This window comes from Episyrphus balteatus, chromosome 2, assembly GCF_945859705.1.
Source record: "Episyrphus balteatus chromosome 2, idEpiBalt1.1, whole genome shotgun sequence".
Taxonomy (NCBI): Eukaryota; Metazoa; Arthropoda; class Insecta; order Diptera; family Syrphidae; genus Episyrphus; species Episyrphus balteatus.
In genome coordinates, this window is record NC_079135.1 from 133,119,023 (window position 1) to 133,139,223 (window position 20,201).

A 20,201-nucleotide genomic window follows, 5' to 3' on the forward strand; every position below is an offset into this window, starting at 1 on the left:
GCACATGTTTTTTTTTTCTTTTTAATTTTTTTTTTATAATTTTTGCTAGAGCAGTTTTTAAAATGGGAACCTTAACAATTTTTTTTTGTAAATCCCATATAGAGGACTCCCTATCAGTAAGCGCCTTGTCTTGTCGAACAGTTCGAAACGCCCCTGTTTCATGTATTACTTATTTCCTATGTATTAATTGAATTGTTTGTCCTGTATTTCAAAAACAGACCAAACATCGTCATATAGCTTTATATTTTTCGTTGTAAATTTAATACCTAATTAACTTAATTTCCTAAATCCGCCCGTGTAATTTGTAAAATTCTACACGCGCGTAGTAATATTTTAATAAACATTCGGTAATTATTGAGAAACACAATGAAACTAAACACAAATAATTATATGACCCACTCCGCAAAATGTTTTTTTGTTTTTTTAATGTTTATTAATAACAAAATTTGATCAACCTGTTTATTTAAGAACACTTGCTATCTAGCTGATGTCTTAAATATTCAACCCGACCTGTTTAACGGCGGCGGGCGATCGATGCTTGTATGCTTTCGGCGATTATAACGTCTCTTCATTATAATTGTTATTGTTTTCAAACAAAACTGCTTATTACATTCGATAAGAAACACTCTTCACTCCAACAACCGTAGTAGATCTATTCCAAAATCGAAAATAAAATAAATAAGGTACTAGGTAGTTCATATTTCGTTCAATCTGATCAGTCAGTCAATCGAAAGTGCGTCTCTCCGAGTGCGCAATTCAGGTGCTCGTGGGTTGTTATTAAACTTATTTATTTCTATCCATTTGACAATCTGTGAATCAACCATTGATAAGTTTTTTTTTTTCTGATTATGCGAAAATGCAATTATTGAATTCATTAGAGTGTTTAATTGATTAAGATATTTTTTTTTTATATATTTTAATATTTAAACTGATGTCTTTGAGGGATTTTTGGTCAGAAGTTTATTGCCAGTGGAACAGGCAAGGTTGTTATTGAAACGTGTTCTTACCTTGATCACCTGAATCAATATAAAATCAGTGTCAATGCAAAAAATGCTAAACTTTAAGGTGATTTGTATCTTACTTGTGTTGAATGTTTCTCAGAGAGCAGTGGTTAATGGTGATTCGTTAAAAATCGTTGATGAAACTCAAGGAAGTGAAAACGGAAAAAACTTTTCTAGCAAAAGTTTTGAATTTATGAAATTGAATTGGGAAAATGAATTCCTTAACGATATCACATATGGAGAACAATTCCAACTGAATTCTAGTTCGGCGTGTAACCGGCATATACGTACGATTGTAACGGCAGTTAAAAACGGTGACATATGGGCACTCGAGTGTAAGTGCATTGAAGAGGTGTTTTTTTTGTAACGAATTCTGAATAATTAAGTTTATTTTTGTTTTGATTGTTGAATAAAAAAACATAAAAAAGTAATAGCATGCGGAAAAAATGTGAATATGCAAATTAAAGATACATGTTAAATATTAAATGTGCTAATTAACAGTTGAATTTTCTGATATCCTTTAAAATAAGGAAAGAAAAAATGTTTACACCCTCATATAGGTAATACGTTTACTTTAAGTGATCAGAAGAATACACAATTCAAAGTAATTAATAACAAGCGAAAGTATCAAAATGTGTTTTTGTATCAGATGTTTTTTTTTTAATAAAGGAATGGATCCTGAATCCACTCAACGAAGAGTTTCTAATAGATGTGTGGTCGGCTTGGAAATGATTTTCGTTAAATAATTTGATAAATTAATCCAAAATGCTTTAGAAAAATATAATTTCGTAAATAAATACCTAAATTTTCTATTTCAATAATTTGACAAAAATCCAAGTACCATAATAAAGCTCTATGTCTTATTTTAGCCAATCCCAAATCGTAATTTGTCTTAAATCTTTTGAATTTTTTTTTCATAGGGTATAAATAGCTGCATTTAAATAAATATTATAACATCTTTATGAAGTCGATTTGGCTAAATTTTTACTTAGGTTGGGTTGCGTTCAAAGTTTGTTTGAATTTGATACCAGTAAAATTTTATCTCTTTTTTTTTGAGGGAATAAAATTTCAGATTTTTGCCGTGTCAATTGGTTAAAACTGGATTTTTTTTTAAATATTTATTTATTTAAATATTTAGTTTTGGCGCTCTTTTTTTTTGTTATAATAACAACAACCAAAAAAAAACAAAAAAAAAAAAAATAGCTTGACCTCATTTTATCTGGCTCACTCCTTCATGGTACTTACTTGTGTAATTTTTATTAAATGAGTAGCTACTGAGTAGCTTTGTTTTTTTTTTTACTTTTGTTTTTTTTTTTCAAGATTTAACCGATTTTATTCAAAATTTATAGACAGATATTGCTTATTAACAGGGATAGGATCTTGTGGACCTAAAAACTTAAAAAAACGCAAAATAAAACTCCCAAAAAGGCATAAAAAGGCATTTATTGAGAAAAGAATAAAATATAAAAATTAATTGCAGTAATTTTGAACAATCATGAGTTTTTTTAAATTTTCAGTTAACAAGTGCCTGCGATTGTCCCTTAAGCAGACAAACAAGTTGCATAGGTAGATCTTTTCACTCGAATTTTGTTTGTGTGGGGTAATAAGTGAATTTTTAATATAGAATAGATATATTGAGCAAGTAATATACTGAGTAAGTTAGCTTTTTGTTTGTATATTTGAGTGTTTTGTGTGTAGACATTACCTTTAAGACGCTAAAAAGATAAAAAAACATAGGAAAAGACAAAAAAGGCAATAACAAGAGAAAAGGCAAAAAAAGGCAATAACGAAAGAAAAGGCAAAAAAAAGGCAAAATAAAATACATATATTTGGCACGAGGGGGACGTGAAACGTGTTTGTTTTTAATCTATAATGTCGTACGATTAAGCAAGAAAAAAAGGCAAGTTCCACAACATCCTATCCTTGCTTATTAATTAAAAGGATTATAGCATTTCAATTTATTCCAACGATTTCAATGAAAAATTTTGTTTAGCTGCAAAAGGAGAATGCCCAAAAACATAAGGGGAAAACCCGGCATAATTATGAATTTTTTTTTGGAAAAACCATCCCCGAAACTTGCTATGACGGTTCTTAATTTCAAACCTTAAACAGTTTTATGTTAGTTTTATTACAGTTGCTATCTATTAATGAAAAATTTTTTTTCAAAAATCATTATAAACGGTACCTGGAATAGAACGGTTGTTTTTTTAAATCTGATTTTAACCTTAACTAATAATTCCACTTCAAAATTTTTTTTTAAAAGGAGAATGCCCAAAAACATATGGGGAAAATTCAATTATGAATTCAGTTATGATTTTTTTTTTTTCGAAAAACCATCCCCGGAACTTGCTATGACGGTTCTTAATTTCAAACTTTAAAAAATTTCATATGTTAGTTTTATTACAGTTGCAGCAGACTTAGGTACATAAGTTCTTAAGTGTGCCAAATTCCATTAATTTTTGTAATGAAATGGTCATGCAAATGATTGTTCACACCGAAATCCATAAACGGTGAATCTCTGCATCCTCGAAAAACTGAGTTCATGCATTTTCTAAAAAAAACACACATAATTAAGGCCTTTTTTTTACTTTTCTTTTTTTTATTCAAGATTTAACCGATTTTATTCAAAATTTACAGACAGTTTAGCTGCAAAAGGAGAATGCCCAAAAACATATGGGGAAAACCCGGCACAATTATGAATTTTTTTTTCTTTCGAAAAACCATCCCCGAAACTTGCTATGACGGTTCTTAATTTCAAACCTTAAAAAAATTCATATGTTAGTTTTATTACAGTTGCTATCTATTAATGAAAAACTTTTTTTTCGAAAATCATTATAATCGTTACCTGCCATCGAACGTTTTTTTTGTTTTTAATCTGATTTTCTCCTTAACTAATAATTCGATTTCAACAATTTTTTTATGCTAAAGCACTTACACCATTTACATATAAATTTAAAATTAAATTTTTGGATTTTTTGTTTTTAATCAAATTTTCGAAAATGGGACATTGAATTTTTTTGAAATTTTGGTTTTAGATGTTGAGTAGTAGAAATACAAAGGCAAACTAATTTTATTTTAAAACTCTTTTTCCAAAAAATTATTTATTTTGAAAAACAGCTATAACGATTTTGAAAATTTTTGTTCTAAAAATCCATCTTAGTAAAAAAACTAAAATTACATACTTGGCTTGGAGCTCAATTTGATTAATAATATTTTTGAATATATTTCAAAACTTATAAAATTTTGAACAACCAATTTTTACTACATTTATTACTCAAATCTTTTCTTTCAGTTATCGATTCATGGGGTAAGATTCCCTCCGGAATACTCTATGGTCATTTAGTTGAACTGGGCAGCTTTGACGAATGTTTACAAACAGAACATTACATTGAAAACCAGGAAAATAATGATCTAATTCTTGGCCAATATTGCATGACAACTCTTCCATTTGGCAAATTAGTCAAAAACATTTACCCACAGCTTTCAGAAGTTGAAAAGCTTAGTATTGGCATCTGTATCCCTCGATCATGTGAAGCATTTGAAGTCAATGAAATTTTAACTAGAACATTGTCAAGGATTTTTAATGTTTCGAATGTGTCAGATATAGTGACACAGGGAAAATGCATACAAAATAGCAAATTAAAATTTGATACAATTGACTGGATTGCAATGTAAGTGTTTTCAAAAATATAACCCAAGTATAACTTTGAAATAACCATAACAAAAATGTTAGATCAATATTTTCATTTGTAGGTTTCCTAATTTTGTTTAGTACCATTTACGATGTATATTCAAAAAGACGAGGAAGTAATGAATCAAATTGAATATTCAACTTAAACAATGTATTAAAAGAATATCTTCTAGGTGATCCCAATGAAGGTCTGGTGGCATTTTCACTTTATGTCAATATGACCATCTTGTTCCGAACTTCATCGAAGAAGTCACCAAATGTTATAAGCTGTCTCAATGGTATTCGTTGTATGTCAATTATATGGATAATCTATGGTCATGATTATATGTTTAATTTGCTTTTACCAAATGCAAATAGCAAGGATATTGTCGAGGTATTTACAAATTGAGTCGTTAATTTAAATGGTTTATAAAAGACGTTTCTTTTAACATTTTCAGTGGGCTCAAACTCCTTTCTCTATGTTTTTGCAAAGTGGGACCATTTGTGTAGACTCATTCTTCTTTCTCAGTGGCTTGCTTCTTATTTGGGCTGGCTTGAAGGAAATGGAAAGGTAAAACATGAATAACATTGTGTTACATATAAAATATAAGCGGGCGGAGACCTATCACGTTTGGTAGATGTCGAAGTTGGATATATAATAAATTTTTGAATTTGTCAGCTTATAAATTCTAGGTGATTTTACCCAACGACATGTTTTACACATTATTGAAAAGGACTAAATGTATCCTATCCAAAACTGTAAGGAAATCTAAAATGGGTAAAAATTTGACGAAGCTAGATTTTTTTCAATGGGCGAAGGTTCAAAAAACCGTTTTTTGCCCCTAACTCCAGATTTTGGGGGTGTTACGGAGTTTTTAAACAACTTAATCAGTGTAACTAGATCTACAAAACGTGATATGTCTCCGCCCGCTTATATTTTTCAACCTTGTTTTTGTAACACAGTGTAATGTATTAATTAATTTAAAACATAATCTTTAAATAAGGTCTAAAGGAAAGTTAAACGTACTTCAAATGTACCTGCATCGATATATTCGTCTGACTCCAATAGTTGCTGCTGCTATTCTCTTTTATGTCAGCCTATTTCGTCATATGGGAAATGGACCATTATGGAACGATTTTACTAGTCCCAATAAGCTTTGTCATGAAACTTGGTGGGCAACACTTTTGTATGTTCAAAACTATGCTGCTGCTGGAAAAATGGTAATCTTTTCCTAGCGTTATAATCGTGGTGGTATTCAGCTATTTTTTATATTTTCAGTGTTTGGGACATACTTGGTATTTAGCTGTGGACATGCAATTATATATTCTGTCCCCATTGATCTTAATTCCAATATTCAAATGGAAGAAAAAAGCCATTGCAGGAGTTATTGTTTTGGGATTACTTCTAATAGCGTGCATTTTTACTAGTATTGTAGTGAATAATTATTCGGTTTTTAGTAAAACAGGGTATGTTTTAAAGTTCCTCAGTACTTGAAAAAAAACTCATATTATGTCGAATTTATGTTAGAAATTTAGGTGAAGATACTGTGGAAATGAGAAAAATATATTATGCCACGCATGCGCGTACATCACCTTGGCTAATAGGAATAATTTTTGGGTATTTCTTGTACAACCACAGAGACAGCCGAATAAAAATGCCAAAGGTATATGCTTTTTCATTTAAATTTATTGATTAAAATTAAAAACTTTCTATTATTTTCAATAGCTAGTCGTATTTGGCGGTTGGATAATAGCAATGGCCTTATTATTAACTGGGATATTTTCTTTATATCCAAAAGTTTTACCTAGTGCAGAACCTTTGACGACAATAGAAGGAGCTTTTTACTTGACTTTAAGCAGGGTAGCTTGGCCACTTGCCCTCTCGTGGATTGTTTTTGCCTGTGTCAATGGTTACGGAGGAGTTGCAAATACATTTCTGTCATGGCCATTTTGGCAACCATTGGCAAGACTATCATACTCAATGTACATTATTCACTTGATGGTTGAAACAATTACTGCTGGACGAACGAAAGTCAATGTACACTTCTCAGATTATGATGTGGTAAATGAAATGAATTTATGGAACTAATTTAATTTGTTATTAATGGTTTTATTTTTACAGATTTTACGTTTTTGGGGAGATTTTGGTATAACGATTTTAGTTTCGATAGTTGCGTACTTAATGTTTGAGTCACCAATGTTGGGAATTGAAAAAGTGTTGTTTAAGACAAAACCGAAAGAACAAGTAAAAACAATTTCAAAAGAAGGACTCTGCGATCACGAATCGTAAATTGTGTTAAATGGGATCGACTATTTGTGTATGCACCAGATAAGGAGGCCCATCAGCCTCGTATTTATTTAATTTTTATGTAAATAATTTTATGCAAATTTTTGTTTTTAATTTATGTATTTTTATCAATTTTTTTCTTTTTGTATAAATAAATTCAGATATTTAAGTTTGTTTGTCAATCATTGTAAATTATCGTTTTTTAATGTTATATTAAAAAAAAAAAACGTCAAAAATATGGTAAACATGTTGATGTGCTTTGTGCATGGATAATTATTTGTTGCAAGAATCTTCACAAATATTCTACTAAGATTCAGAATAGAGATGTTTTTATAAAAATGAAAATTGATGTCAGATAATCCTTACCACTGATAAGCCACCTTGAATTCAAGCTTTAAAACAACACTGAGGGAAAAAAGGCAAAGTAAAATGTAATTAAATTAAAATATGGTTAACGTTGATTTAATGTTGAAAAAAAACTAACAAAAAACATACTAGCGCGAAATTTTAAAATTCTGAAGCCTTTAATTACTAAGTCAAAAGTAGCCAAAGCATTCAAAAGGATCGATCCCCAGTGGCTGCTAATTTTTTTCTTTTTTTTATTTGAATTGAGTTGAAACAACTTTGATTTGAGGATGTTTTATAACTACAAACCACTTTAAACTAACGATGTTCTACTTTGATTTTAAAATTAACATCATTCCGAGAAATAGTTGAATCGATGTGGTTTTCATTGTTTTTAAGTTGTTTTTTTCCGTGAGTTTACTTATATCTTCGAAAAACTAACTTTAATTTGGACACCTCGGGTTAACATATTTATGGTGTGGCCGTTTAATTTAAGTTTATGTTTGATTTGTGATTTCTGGAACTTTGTTTTCTCATATCTAAATCAATCTGATCTTCCAACTGACTCTATTAGTTTGAGTATTTAATTTTAAATTTGTTAGATACTTAAATGTTCACCATCAGTATATCATATAGGGTATTGAAGTGATGTTTGAATGCCTCAAAGTATATTTTCTTCTAAGTTAATGGTACTCAATTCTAATTATTGCCTAATAGTAAGTTAAAGCACAGAATAACCCACATACTTTTCGGAGCTCTTACTCTGAAAGCAAAACTCCTATACAAAAAATATTGTACAAATTATATTTAAAAAGCGATTAGGTACTTTTGCTTTATGTTCAAAGATACCAAGAATACTCCCTAGTGGAAACATCGGGGAAATTGGTAGAATTTTTGTTCAATTAAAGTCTTAAGCTATAAATGTTCGTTCTTGTTGATTCTCATGAATTAGTATGACCTATAATTCATTTATATATCGTGGGCACAACGCCAAAACCGCGAATCTGCAAAATTGTAGTTTTGAGAAAAACGGCTTTAAAGTTTTGGAAATGCATGCAATCTTATGGGAACTCGTGCTACGGAAATTGATATTTTAGGCTTTTAGGCAACAGATGGATGATTGGGGTCGATGCAGTGGATAGAGGGACCGATAACAAGTTAAATGACGTTTTAAAGTGAAAATGAATTTCAAATTATATTTATAGTTGTATATATTATCATTATTTACTATTATTATTTAATATTATTTACATTAAATTGTTAAAAATTAGTCTATAAGAGATGTTACTCTGCTTGATGAAATAAACAAATCAATCAATATTGAAAATGTCCAAAAATGCAGATTCGCGGTTTTGGCTTTGTGCCGACGATATTATCTTGAGTTGCAGGTATACAAAATACTTCTAAAGATACTGATACAATTTATGCAATCATAATTACCACCATTTCTAACTGGGCTGTACCTATGTATATTTCGAAGTTTCAAGATTTCAACATTCAAATTGATAAAATTGAAAAAATTCTTATTTACATATACCTATTAAAATATTATTTTTATTTTTTTTTATGTTGGGAATTGACATTGCAATGACTGAATGTTTAAAAAATCGTTTTTTATCCTTAACCCAGATTAAGGGGGAATATAGTGTAAAAAAAGTGTATAGTGGTTTACTATTTTCAAAACGCCATTCAAAATATTATTAGTTTCAAATAGTTTTAATTTTTAAATGTCACATTACGAGTAATATACATTTTTTTTTGATAATGTGTAGGCTGTAGACTTTTTTTTTACTTTGTTCCCTTTTTTGTTTTATGTTCTAGCTGTAAACGGTTACAAATAAATGTTTAACATTAAATCAGGCAGAAGGGACCTATGTCTCTGCTATTCTGCCTTTTATAACTTGGTGAAAGGAATTTTCAAAAATAACTAATATTGAAAATAATTTAATACACTTTTTCAAATGATCCTCAAAAATACTACAATAAAATTAAAACACTTATATAAGTTTTTCTTAAGCCAAAATAAAATTACGTTTGTTTAAGTGTCAAAGAAATACAAATCTTTGTCCTATGAAAAGTTTAAGATTAAACCTTTCTTGTGTATCGCAAGTAAAAGTTAATTAAAAAGAAAACAATGTTTTATTGCATTTTTTCATTTTATTTCATCAATTTTAATACTCCTAACACTATTATTCTAGTCAAATTGGTTCTAATAATAAATATATCCCCAAAATTGCACGCAATTTTCTAAGTTTATAAATAGTTACTTAATACATTAAGAAACTATCAAAATCAATCATATTATTTTTCATAAAAAAATTAATTAAAATGAAGTGTTAAAAAAAATTAAACAATTACAAACTTAAACAACAAAAATTTACAACAATTTGCTTGCTTTCCAAAATGGTCTTAAAAATATGTGGAAAATAATAAAAAGATTAATACCTTTATACATGTTAGCCATTTTGAGTTTCTTAGTCAAAAAATTAATATATCTTGGATATTTTTTAACATTTTTATTTTGCTAAAATCACTATACTTAAAAGCTTAATTGAATAAGCTTAAGAAAGGAAAGAAATGGTGTTATTTTATCTCTTTTTTTTTCAAATGAAAATATCCTCGAATAATCTTAATTTTTTTTTTTTAACTAAAAACAGAATTTGATCAAATATTAATTTTTCTAACTTCAATTTTTCTACTTTGAAGATACTACTACAAACTTTTTTTCATACCAGCTAATTTTGGTGAAATAATATTTGAATGCATCATACACACCCTAGCAACAATTTTGCTCCTATAAGGAGCTTGATAACCATCTTTAACGTTTTACAGAATCAAAATTTATAAGTCGAATATGTACTTTCCTAACAATACCAGGATTATAGATTAAAAACCAATTCGACTAATTACTTTCTAATTTTACAATTGAAATTCTATGTACATTTATAAATAATAAATATCTATGCGTACTAAACTTATATTGAACTTATTTAACCACACCCTTACGATTTAACATCCTTTCCTTCCACAATCGTAATGGCTGGATCAGCTTGCACAGATGTTAAAGGCTCTACTGGTTTCTTTGGAGGAGGACTGGCTCCTTTACCAAATATAGCTTTTTCAATTCCAAGAATAGGTGCTTCAAATGCCAAAGTAGCAAAAATTGATAAAGTCAATGCAATACCAAAATCATGCCAGAAACGAAGAATCTAAATTTTTAAATTATGTTAATAAATCGTCTAATTTTGTGATATTTTTTAAATCTTACCATTTCGTAATCACCGAATTTAGTATCGTGTTGTATACGGGCACCATTAACAAGCTGAACGATTCTATGAATGACATACATACAATATGACAAACGAGCAAATCCTTGGAAGAAACTCCAAGACAAAAAGTCATTAATGATTCCACCATGTCCATTGTAACAGGCCCATACAATCCAACCAATAGCACAAGCCCATGAAGCCCTACTCAATGGTTCGTAAAGAGCACCTTCGAGAATAGGTGCATCAGGAGTGCCAGGAAGAATTCTCCAGTATGGTCCCCAAACACAAGCTAACATTGTTCCAAATGCTAATGTCCATCCCAAAATTACAAGAGACTAGAATGAATTGAATATTATTTAAACCATGTTTTATTGCTTATAAAAATAGTTAAATGTACCGTCTTCATTGGAATAATACGTCCGCGGTTATATTTGAAGAAGAAATAACCGAAGATAACACCAATAAGCCATGTTGGTACTCTGGTATGGGTAGGATAATAAGTAAGTCTCTGTCGGAGATCAACATGGTCGCTAAAATATAAAAAAATTATACACATTCAAGTGCTTATTTTCATATGGCAAGAAATTATGAACTCACTCTTGAACACGGAAAAGTGTAAATCCTTCCTTCATAAAGGTAGCAAAAGTACATCCCATGCACAATAAACCAAAGACAATTATTGGACCAAGTGCTTTTTTGCCCCATTTCCATAATGGTATCAAGAAGAGCGGTGAAATCACATACAATTGAGTATCAACTGCCAAATACCAAGATTGACTGACGCACTGTAATCAAGTTAAAAAAATACCCAAAGTTATTCCAAGTCAATAAGAAACTTATAAAAACCTACAATTTTATAAGGGAAAACATAATTCTGAACGTAGAGAAGAGTTGCCCACCAAGTGTCTGAGCATCTTTGATCTTGTGTACCAATCTTCATCCACATGGGTCCACGTCCAGAGTATTTGTACAAACTCATGATATACAATATAACAACCGCAACAACTGGAGTTAAACGTATGTAACGATGGAAATACATCAAAGGAAGATTCAATTTGCCCTTTCTGTTTAAAAAAGCCATTTTGAAATTTAGAATTTCGCAAAAAAAGAAAGAATTTCTTACGTCTTTTCCATTTCTCTGAAGGCACCCCATAACATCAATAAACCACTCATAAAGAAGAATGTATCTACACAGAGGGTTGCATTTTGTACCAACATTGAGTAAGGTGTTTCAATCCACTGAAAATAAAAAAAAATATTGTATTTCAACATGTTTCAATAGGAACCGGGCACAATCCTGAAATTTTGAATCCAGAAAACCAAGGATTTCGGTTTTCGGGATAATGACTCCAACCCGTTTCAATATTATGCATTAATGAAAAAGAATACTTACAGTGTAGAATTTATTTCTATCAAGATGAGGAAGATCATAGAATGTCATGTATCCATGTCCAAAAACTACCCACATCATGGATATGCATCTCATGCCAGCCAAACAATGAATTACATTTGGATTCTTTGTTGTTTTTACATTGAAAATCTTAGGAGCATTTGAATAAACCGAAAATGCAGTAAACAATGGACGTCCTTGATCTGGAAACAAATACAAATTAATATCAATTTCTCCTTCGTCTTAAGACAGATTTCCCAACTTACGTCCTTTCTTCTGTTGAACAGCGTCGTAAATACTGCTAACAATCATTATTAGAACAATGCAACAAATAAAGATTCTGTAAAAAGATAGTTTACTTAGTAAAGAATGGTAACAAATTAAAAGTAAATAATACATACATGGCAAATATATCAATTCCACGAAGCTCAATTGGATCATCAGCTTTGCAAAACTCATCACTAGCCATTGGCTTGACCACAGTTTCTTGAGTGTATGTTTCAATAACATATTTAAAAACTATATTTACATCAGCTGCAGTACAAGTCTTTGGAATGCAAATACCCAATTCGAAATTTTCTGGATCTTTTTGTTTGTAACTAATACGAGCTTGAACTACATCATTGCGAGGTTTAACTTGAGAAAAGAAATGCTTGATTGGCACTTGGGTTAGACAATATTTTCCTCGAATGGTATCAGTTTCAGAGATTTTTCTGGAAGCAGCTATGCATTCTTCGAATGCACCCATACTGATGGAGTGTCCCCAAAATAGACCCATTGGCATTCGGCCCCATGAGTCGGGCCCTGTAAATAAAATGATAAGAATGGTTAAGTAACAATGAGGAAGTTTTGATTCTGAAAGTTTTTAAGAAATGTTCATTGGTATTAGTTACAAAGTTACCTTCCTCTCCAAGAAAAAAACACCCTTTAAACTAAAATATTTCGATGCACTCGTTTATTCTTAATTCTTAGTTCGAAGATTTTACATAAGTAAAATAGCAGATTGATAAGAATAAATTCACACCGAAAAGTCTAGAAAAATTCATAAATTTTTTTATTGATGGGGACAAAAATATTGATCCTCCACTAGCAAGTATCCAAAGGTGCCGTGAAATAACGCCGAGCGAAATAACGCCGAATTCCAAAATTCGGCGTTATTTCACTTTACAAAAGCGAAATAACGCCGAATTTCAACATTCGGCCTTATTGCGCTTTGTCAAAGTGAAATAACGCCGAGTCCCAAGTGAGAAATAAGGCCGAATGCTAGAAAAGTGAGCATAGAAGTGGACCTAAGTTAACCCGTATATTAAATTGCTAACCTTTTTTATTTTCAAAGGCATATAAGGCCCTAATTTATTAAGGCAGAATGGCCCCAATACCAATTCGGGACTTATGTCCATCCAATCGAGGTATAGGTTCCAAAAAAGTTTTTTGTCTTATGTGCCTCTTATTTATTCATTAACAGATTAGTCTTAAGAATGTACAAAAACATGGCGCAGGGACAAAAGGCCCAGGGATATAGCACCCACTTTTTTTTTTATTGGAGTTATGTTCAACTTGAGTGGGTGTCAACCCACTTAAAAATTATATCCCACTTGAGTGGGACATAAGCTCCATATATTTTGCATTCAAGTGGGACATAAGCCCCACACTTTTCGAAATATATAACAATAATGAACAATTATAACTTTTGTTATATTTTATTCGCGTTTTGTTCCAGATTCTTTAAATGCAAAAGAAACTTTGAATAAGATAATGATAAGAAACAAATAGATTCCAACTGTTTTAGTTGGTGGAAAGCAAAGCGAAAAATAAATTCTTACATAAGAATCTATTTAATTTTTGGAACCCGAACGCGAAGCGGAAAAAAATTTTGCCCACGGGAGAATCAATTTTGAGGTGTGAAAATAAAAATTCGCGCGAATTTTTATTTTCACACCTCAAAATTGATTCTCCCGTGGGCAAAATTTTTTTCCGCTTCGCGTTCGGGTTCCAAAAATTAAATAGATTCTTATGTAAGAATTTATTTTTCGCTTCGCGTTTGCCAAGTTATAACACAAACATATCTCTGTTTTGTTTGGTATGCACATAAATAAAACAATAAAACCCAGGACTTAGGTTTATAAACAGTGAAATAGGTTTGGAGGCTGGGAGCATGCTGCTCTGCTGCAATCCCCTTGATTGGATACACTATTGAATCGGCTTATTTGCCAATAAGGTGACACATAAGTGCAAAATCGAATTATGTAACTATCCCAAATACAGTTATCCAGTTGGGAGATAATTTTATAATTTGTAAATTCTTTGTTAGTGAGACATAACGCCCATCCTTTATTTGTGGGTCTTTTGTCCAACCTGAGTTTGACATAAGCCCCACATTTAATTTGGAACTTATGTCTCACTTAAGCGGGACGTAAGCCCCACAAATAAATAGTGGCTTTTATTCCATGGGCCTTATGTCCTGTGCCAAAAATATGGCATTTCAATACCAAACTGACTGCAGGTGGTAACATAGAAATTTTTCCTAAGCTCCACTTAGCAGGAAAAAGTGAAGTAACGCCGAATCGGCGTAATTTCACTTTATCTTTGCGAAATAAGGCCGAATGTTGAAATTCGGCGTTATTTCGCTTTTGTAAAGTGAAATAACGCCGAATTTTGGAATTCGGCGTTATTTCGCTCGGCGTTATTTCACGGCACCGTATCCAAAGTCCACCGAAAATATTCTCTTTAGATAATGTTATAGCCACTTTCAAAAACCCATGATAGGGGAGCAGGTGATAGTTTATCATATTGAATTATTATATTGTTTATCTAATTGCTTAAATTAATGTTGATGAAATCTAGTTTTTTAAAACACATGTAAGGTATTTTATTGAATACTTCTAGGAATGAGATAACACTTCATTTAAAAAAATCAAAGTCTTTTTTTAAAAAAATGATGATTAGATTTTTAGTACACTAATTAAAATATAAATGATAACTTAAAAAATAATAGCAGCCACACTGATAATATTTTGTGTGAAGATTTCAGTTATCATGTTATGACAATCAAGGACAAACAAAAACCTAGAAGCTAAATTAAGGGAAAGGATGTAGTAAGTAAATTATATGTTTATGAAATTTGTTAAAATGTATCGTGTGTAATAAAAAGGAACAAATAAGAGCGTTCGTTAAATATTTAGAGTTGAACTTCTTTTCAATAATGTTAAAGATTTTGTTTTTCATTTTTTCCTTTTAGCGTAATAATAACACTATTTGGAATGTTTAATTTACTAAAAAGATACAATTCTCCTATGCTTTTTTGCAATTTTTTACACATTTTATCGAAAAAAAGTCATTTTATAGTATTTGTATTATAAACAGAGTTATAAAGGGTACAAATTGCATATATTCAATAATTGTCCTTACATTCGGGTTCAAATCATATTTTAAATAATAGTTGAAATAGTCTTCTAATAAGAATTCAAATATTTTTTATTTTGTTCTGAAATTTAAAGTTTTAAAAAGTACACCCGGGCGTATACGTACTTTTTTCAAAAGCGAAAATAGGAATATTAAATAACTTAATATTGAATATCTGAATTTGGTTTAGGTTTGCTCATGTTTATTGCCTGGCTTATTTGTTGCTGTGTAATACGGTGGTTAGGGTTAAAAATTCTAAAAAATGTATGTGTGATTTAAATTTTGAGTTCAATGAAAGTTGGTAAATTACGAAGAATTTTTATATTTTTCATTAAAATTGTAGTTTTGTTGTTGCATTAAATGAAATAATAACAATTTGAATAGATAAACAATAAATTGTTTTTATATTCACCAAGGTCAAAGATCTATGTTTACTCTACCCTTTGTTCGAAAACCCAAAAGTGTTGTTATTTTTGTTTCAGAATTATCTTCGTTCTAGAATCTAGATACGATTTGACTAAACCAGTTTTACCTGTCAAAGTGAATTAATATTTTAACTTATCACACAGCTTTTGATACATAATTCTGACAGTTTTGACTAGATGAGTACATTTCGATATGTGCTGCTTGACTCTATCAATCATAATAAGCTTTAAGATTCAACAAGCTATCGAACGTATCAGCCGGTAATTTGTCCACCAATAAGTCTGGGAATTTTATTTGTATTATCATAATCAATTGTGAAATTATTATGATTTAGTTATAAATGTTATGTTTTAACACGTGCTTGTGATAGAAATAGAAGAAACGACGATAAGTTATTTTCAATATATTAAAAATCAATCATTGTAATCTGCGTCTATTTTAAACTTTATTTTGTATTTTTTTTAACTAAAGAAAACAACATTCTGCCTGAACTGTAACTGAATAAAAATATGTATTTGTTTATGTATTTGAAAGAATAAGAATTATATCTAATCTTTATCGTTTATGTTTTTACCATCATAATACATTAATGTGATTTGACCTAATAAGAGCCAAATTTAGACCAAACACGATAACGACCAATATTATGTTGGTTCAATTCATTGATTGCATGAATAATTTATGATTGATCATTTGTATGCTTTTGTCACTCACATAATATTTATAGTTCATACATATACAGTTACTCACACTCAAATAAATATTGGGCCAAACGGAGTTTTGTGGGACTACAGAACACTTTAAACGAAAAAGAAATATTTGGCCAAGTAACATTTTTGAGCATAATGTTCATTTCGAAATGAGGATTTCTTTTTTTTTCAAGGAAGCAAAATTTTCGATAAAACCTTATCGGCCATTAGTACAGTCAAATTGTGTTCAAATTGGAAAGTTCTTGTTGTAATCGATTTTATGTTGTTCAGGGTGCTGAGCACGAATCTCAAAACTGTCCAACAAAATTTTTCACCGCAACTATGAGAAATAATGCATTTTTTGTGTGTTTGGCTCCATATTGGAAAAGCAAAAACAAATTTTATTTAAAAGAAGATATAACTACTAACAATTTATGCCTTATCCGTTTTTGTGCACAACTTATGGTTTCTTTTCAAATAAGCTTCGAAGAAACTTTTCCTATGAAGAAAACCTCTGAAAAGGTATTTTGTAAACTTTTTTTTTTAAGGATCTTTTGAGCGGATACCATAAGTCGCATATAAAAACGTATGAAACAAAAATTATTAGTAATCGTTTTTGTTTTCTTTTAATACTCAGAGTAAACAAAATGCCATGGGTAATTCCATGTTGAAAATTTTATTTTGTTTTCCTAAAGACCCCAGAATATTGTATTCTTTTAATTTTAATATCTTTAGATTTTTCGTTGTTAAATCGTTTCATGGAATTTCTTTTGGCGCGATTCTGCTTAAGAAAGGCATGGTATTTCCGTAAGACGTCAAAGTTGATTTTGACGTTTTTATCATAATGCTACTACCTGTAAAATATTAACACTAATATAAATTTTATCTAATAGTTGTATCTCTTATCAAGATTCTAACCCCTGATTTGTTTCTGGTTAATTTTTTAAATTATTAAATTCTATGACCTTAAAGTTGTATCTGATAATAATTGTTTGATAGTTTTCAATACAAACAAATTACATATATAATATCATTAAATTTTGTCGTTATAAGTAAAGTTATAAGTAAAGCTGAAAAAAGATTGCCAAAATGGATAAACAAAATTTCTTGGAAAAAATTAATTACAAAAAAAATAAAATGCACGACTGGGGTCGCACGTACTTGCTCTTGCAGTTCAAAGCACTTTTATGTTAGTCTACTTGTAGATTTTAAAAGCTGGCTCTAAATTAAAAAAAAAATTGATATTGAGGAAGAGCCGACATTTAGGGCATGAAAAAAAAATTTTTTTTCTTATTTGACTTTTTTGAGAAAAAATAAAAATGCAGTTTTATTGCCACTGCTTTAAATATTACGTATACAAAGTTTAATCAAAATCGTTAGAGCCGTTTTCGAGAAATTCGCAATATCGTATTTTTTTGTATGGGAGGTATACGTTCTAAACGAGATATAAAAAAACAAAAAAAAACCAACTTTCAGAATTCTATAAAAATCATCTGTACCAAATTTGAAGAAAATCCGTCCACCCGTTTAGGCTGTGGAAATGTGTACAGATGGACGCACAACCGCACAGACGCACAGACGCACAGACGCACAGACGCACAGACGTACAGACGCACGGACGGAATTGCGAGACCCACTTTTTTGAAATTCTCCATCATCGTAATGTTGGTTTTGATTAAAACCTCAAATTTTTTTTTCGACACGAAACCAATACTTGCCCTATAGAGCAAGTAAAAATAGTAGGTATACAAAATGGCTTCAAAACCGAAAAAATATGAATTCATAATTGAAAAAAAAAAAAAATGTTTTTTGTGATATTATGTATATGTAATTTGATTACATTTTTGTATTTGCGATATAGGTAGGTACTGGGCAAGTTTAGGATTCGTGAAAAAACTCGAGCTAACAAACTAACATGACATTACGATGATAGAAAAACCAGAAAAAGTGAGTGTTTACCTCGATCTGCCACCCAAACCACTGCATCAATTTGTTTCAAACTTGATTATTAAGGGTTTTGGGTAATTCGCTATAGAAGGGAAATTGAAATTTCTTTAAAAGTCCAAAATTAACGGTATTTGGCATAGAATATAGCTTTTCTCAAAAATGGTTTTAAAGATATTGATTAGCAAAAATATGCGTCCTACTAATAACGTCCTACTTTTGAAATATAAAAATATATATAACGTGTGAACCGTTTTTATTCTTTTCTTATTAATGATTTGACCGATTAAATAGTCATACAGATTACTCCAAATTTACAGCTTGCACTGTTTACTGAAGAGTTTCAAGAAATTTAACAAACAAATATTTTGTACGTGAGGTCAAAACCGTACCCCATAGTAAGTGCGAAGGGCTATGACGCTAGAGGTCTGGGTTCGAATCCAAACTCCACAACCTAATTCTCTTGCATGGAACTAACAAAGCCGTCCAGAGTATTATTGCCATGAAAAAAAGTGCTTAGCCGTTCGGACCTGGAGCAAATTTTTAGTTGTCTTCCATTAAAATAAATACAATTTCAATTTAAAATTAGTGATACAAATCTAGTCATCTGATTAAAATTGTTTTTTTCTCAACTTAACTTACTGTGAATGTAATTACACAATACATATGTATAAAAGTTTTCTACAGACAAATCTATATAGAGACAAAACCTTCTAATCGTTAGTCCATCAAAAAAAGAAAATTGTGCAACTAATAAAAGTATTCTGATAAAGTTAAAGACATATAAATAGTTGTACAGCTTTACCCATAAAACACTAAAAAAAATATGAGTTAAGTTGATAGCAACTATCATAATTTATGATTCATTACCAGAGTTATATTTTGTATTTCTGCTGACAAAATTGAAATCAAATTCAATGTTTCTTAACATTGGTATCTAAGTGTTAATTGCCCGTACATTTGAGTTTATGATGCAACTTCAATGTTTTATCGCAAGATTAGTATTTTAAAGTGTTGAACAACCGTGTTTATGGCTACCAGCTACTACATGTCATTACAAAAAAAAAGGTAGTGCAAGGTTTAAGATTAATCAATATAAACATTTAATGAAACCTTATAATTCAGTTTATGAAACACTTAGATTTATATTAGGTACTTTGTTTTTTTTTTTTATAATTCACGGTTTTTCACTTTAAGGACTTCACCTTACTTTTACGATAGTTATAAAACATTAATCCATTAATCACACAAAAAAACAAATTCTTACATTCCAACGCCCATTCCTGGTAGTCCTTAATTCCAGTATAAATTTTATCCAAATGACTTCTGCAGAGATCACCTATTGCAAGCTCATCACCACTACTTATCCGTGATGAATTCGAAACGAATAATTCGTGCGCTCTTTTATAAAATGCAAAAGCAATATCACTTTTGAATGGTGTAGGATCTAAATCAACTGATCCAAATTTTGAACACTGCGCATATCCTAAAACGGCTAGGAAAGCTATAGACAATCCCAAAAGGAAGTGTCTACCCATGATTAAAGAAAATTAAATCCTTTTTGTTATGTTCACCGACCCCGTTAGACACTTCTGCACGTTAGAAGTGAATTGAAAAAATACGTGACTTTAAAACAATGAACCTTCTTTTTATAACCATAATTTATCGTCTTTTTTGTCGATTAAACGATTAAAGATAATGGCTGATCCATCGCCAGTAAAACAAACGCACAAAAATTTATTAAAGAAAATATTTCAAATCGATCGCAATATTAAATT

General features: G+C 30.2%; 2 protein-coding genes across 3 annotated transcripts; one reads left to right on the forward strand and one right to left on the reverse strand.

Moving 5' to 3' along the window:
- Positions 1-682: 682 nt before the first annotated feature.
- On the forward strand, positions 683-7,080 carry LOC129908907 (nose resistant to fluoxetine protein 6-like). 2 transcript variants are annotated; one of them, XM_055985736.1, is made up of 10 exons: positions 683-1,336; positions 4,294-4,672; positions 4,735-4,808; positions 4,866-5,065; positions 5,130-5,242; positions 5,676-5,892; positions 5,951-6,138; positions 6,200-6,335; positions 6,398-6,733; positions 6,794-7,080. In XM_055985736.1, the coding sequence occupies exons 1-10, from the start codon at positions 1,042-1,044 to the stop codon at positions 6,959-6,961; spliced, it is 2,106 nt and encodes a 701-aa protein (XP_055841711.1). In that variant the 5' UTR covers positions 683-1,041; the 3' UTR covers positions 6,962-7,080. The 2 variants fall into 2 exon arrangements, with proteins under 2 accessions (XP_055841711.1, XP_055841712.1); XM_055985737.1 differs by lacking the exon at positions 683-1,336 and adding an exon at positions 1,384-1,561.
- Positions 7,081-9,711: 2,631 nt separating this feature from the next.
- On the reverse strand, positions 9,712-20,052 carry LOC129908905 (nose resistant to fluoxetine protein 6-like). Its single transcript, XM_055985734.1, has 10 exons — positions 19,691-20,052; positions 12,364-12,766; positions 12,229-12,302; positions 11,966-12,165; positions 11,696-11,811; positions 11,423-11,636; positions 11,170-11,357; positions 10,970-11,102; positions 10,572-10,907; positions 9,712-10,512 (listed from the first exon to the last, which is right to left on the reverse strand). The coding sequence occupies exons 1-10, from the start codon at positions 19,959-19,961 to the stop codon at positions 10,306-10,308; spliced, it is 2,142 nt and encodes a 713-aa protein (XP_055841709.1). The 5' UTR covers positions 19,962-20,052; the 3' UTR covers positions 9,712-10,305.
- Between the last annotated feature and the right edge of the window lie 149 nt (positions 20,053-20,201).

What these genes read in the sequence shown, in the direction of transcription:
- LOC129908907 (XM_055985736.1), top strand. Translation starts at nt 1,042, where the DNA reads ATGCAAAAAATGCTAAACTTTAAGGTGATTTGTATCTTACTTGTGTTG. An exon ending in ACAATTGACTGGATTGCAAT is followed by an intron (nt 4,673 to 4,734) that starts GTAAGTGTTTTC and finishes CAAAAATGTTAG; the next exon opens with ATCAATATTTTCATTTGTAG. An exon ending in ATGCTGCTGCTGGAAAAATG is followed by an intron (nt 5,893 to 5,950) that starts GTAATCTTTTCC and finishes TTATATTTTCAG; the next exon opens with TGTTTGGGACATACTTGGTA.
- LOC129908905 (XM_055985734.1), bottom strand. Translation starts at nt 19,961, where the DNA reads ATGGGTAGACACTTCCTTTTGGGATTGTCTATAGCTTTCCTAGCCGTT. An exon ending in GGAATTGATATATTTGCCAT is followed by an intron (nt 12,303 to 12,363) that starts GTATGTATTATT and finishes ATCTTTTTACAG; the next exon opens with AATCTTTATTTGTTGCATTG. An exon ending in ACACTTTTCCGTGTTCAAGA is followed by an intron (nt 11,103 to 11,169) that starts GTGAGTTCATAA and finishes TTTATATTTTAG; the next exon opens with CGACCATGTTGATCTCCGAC.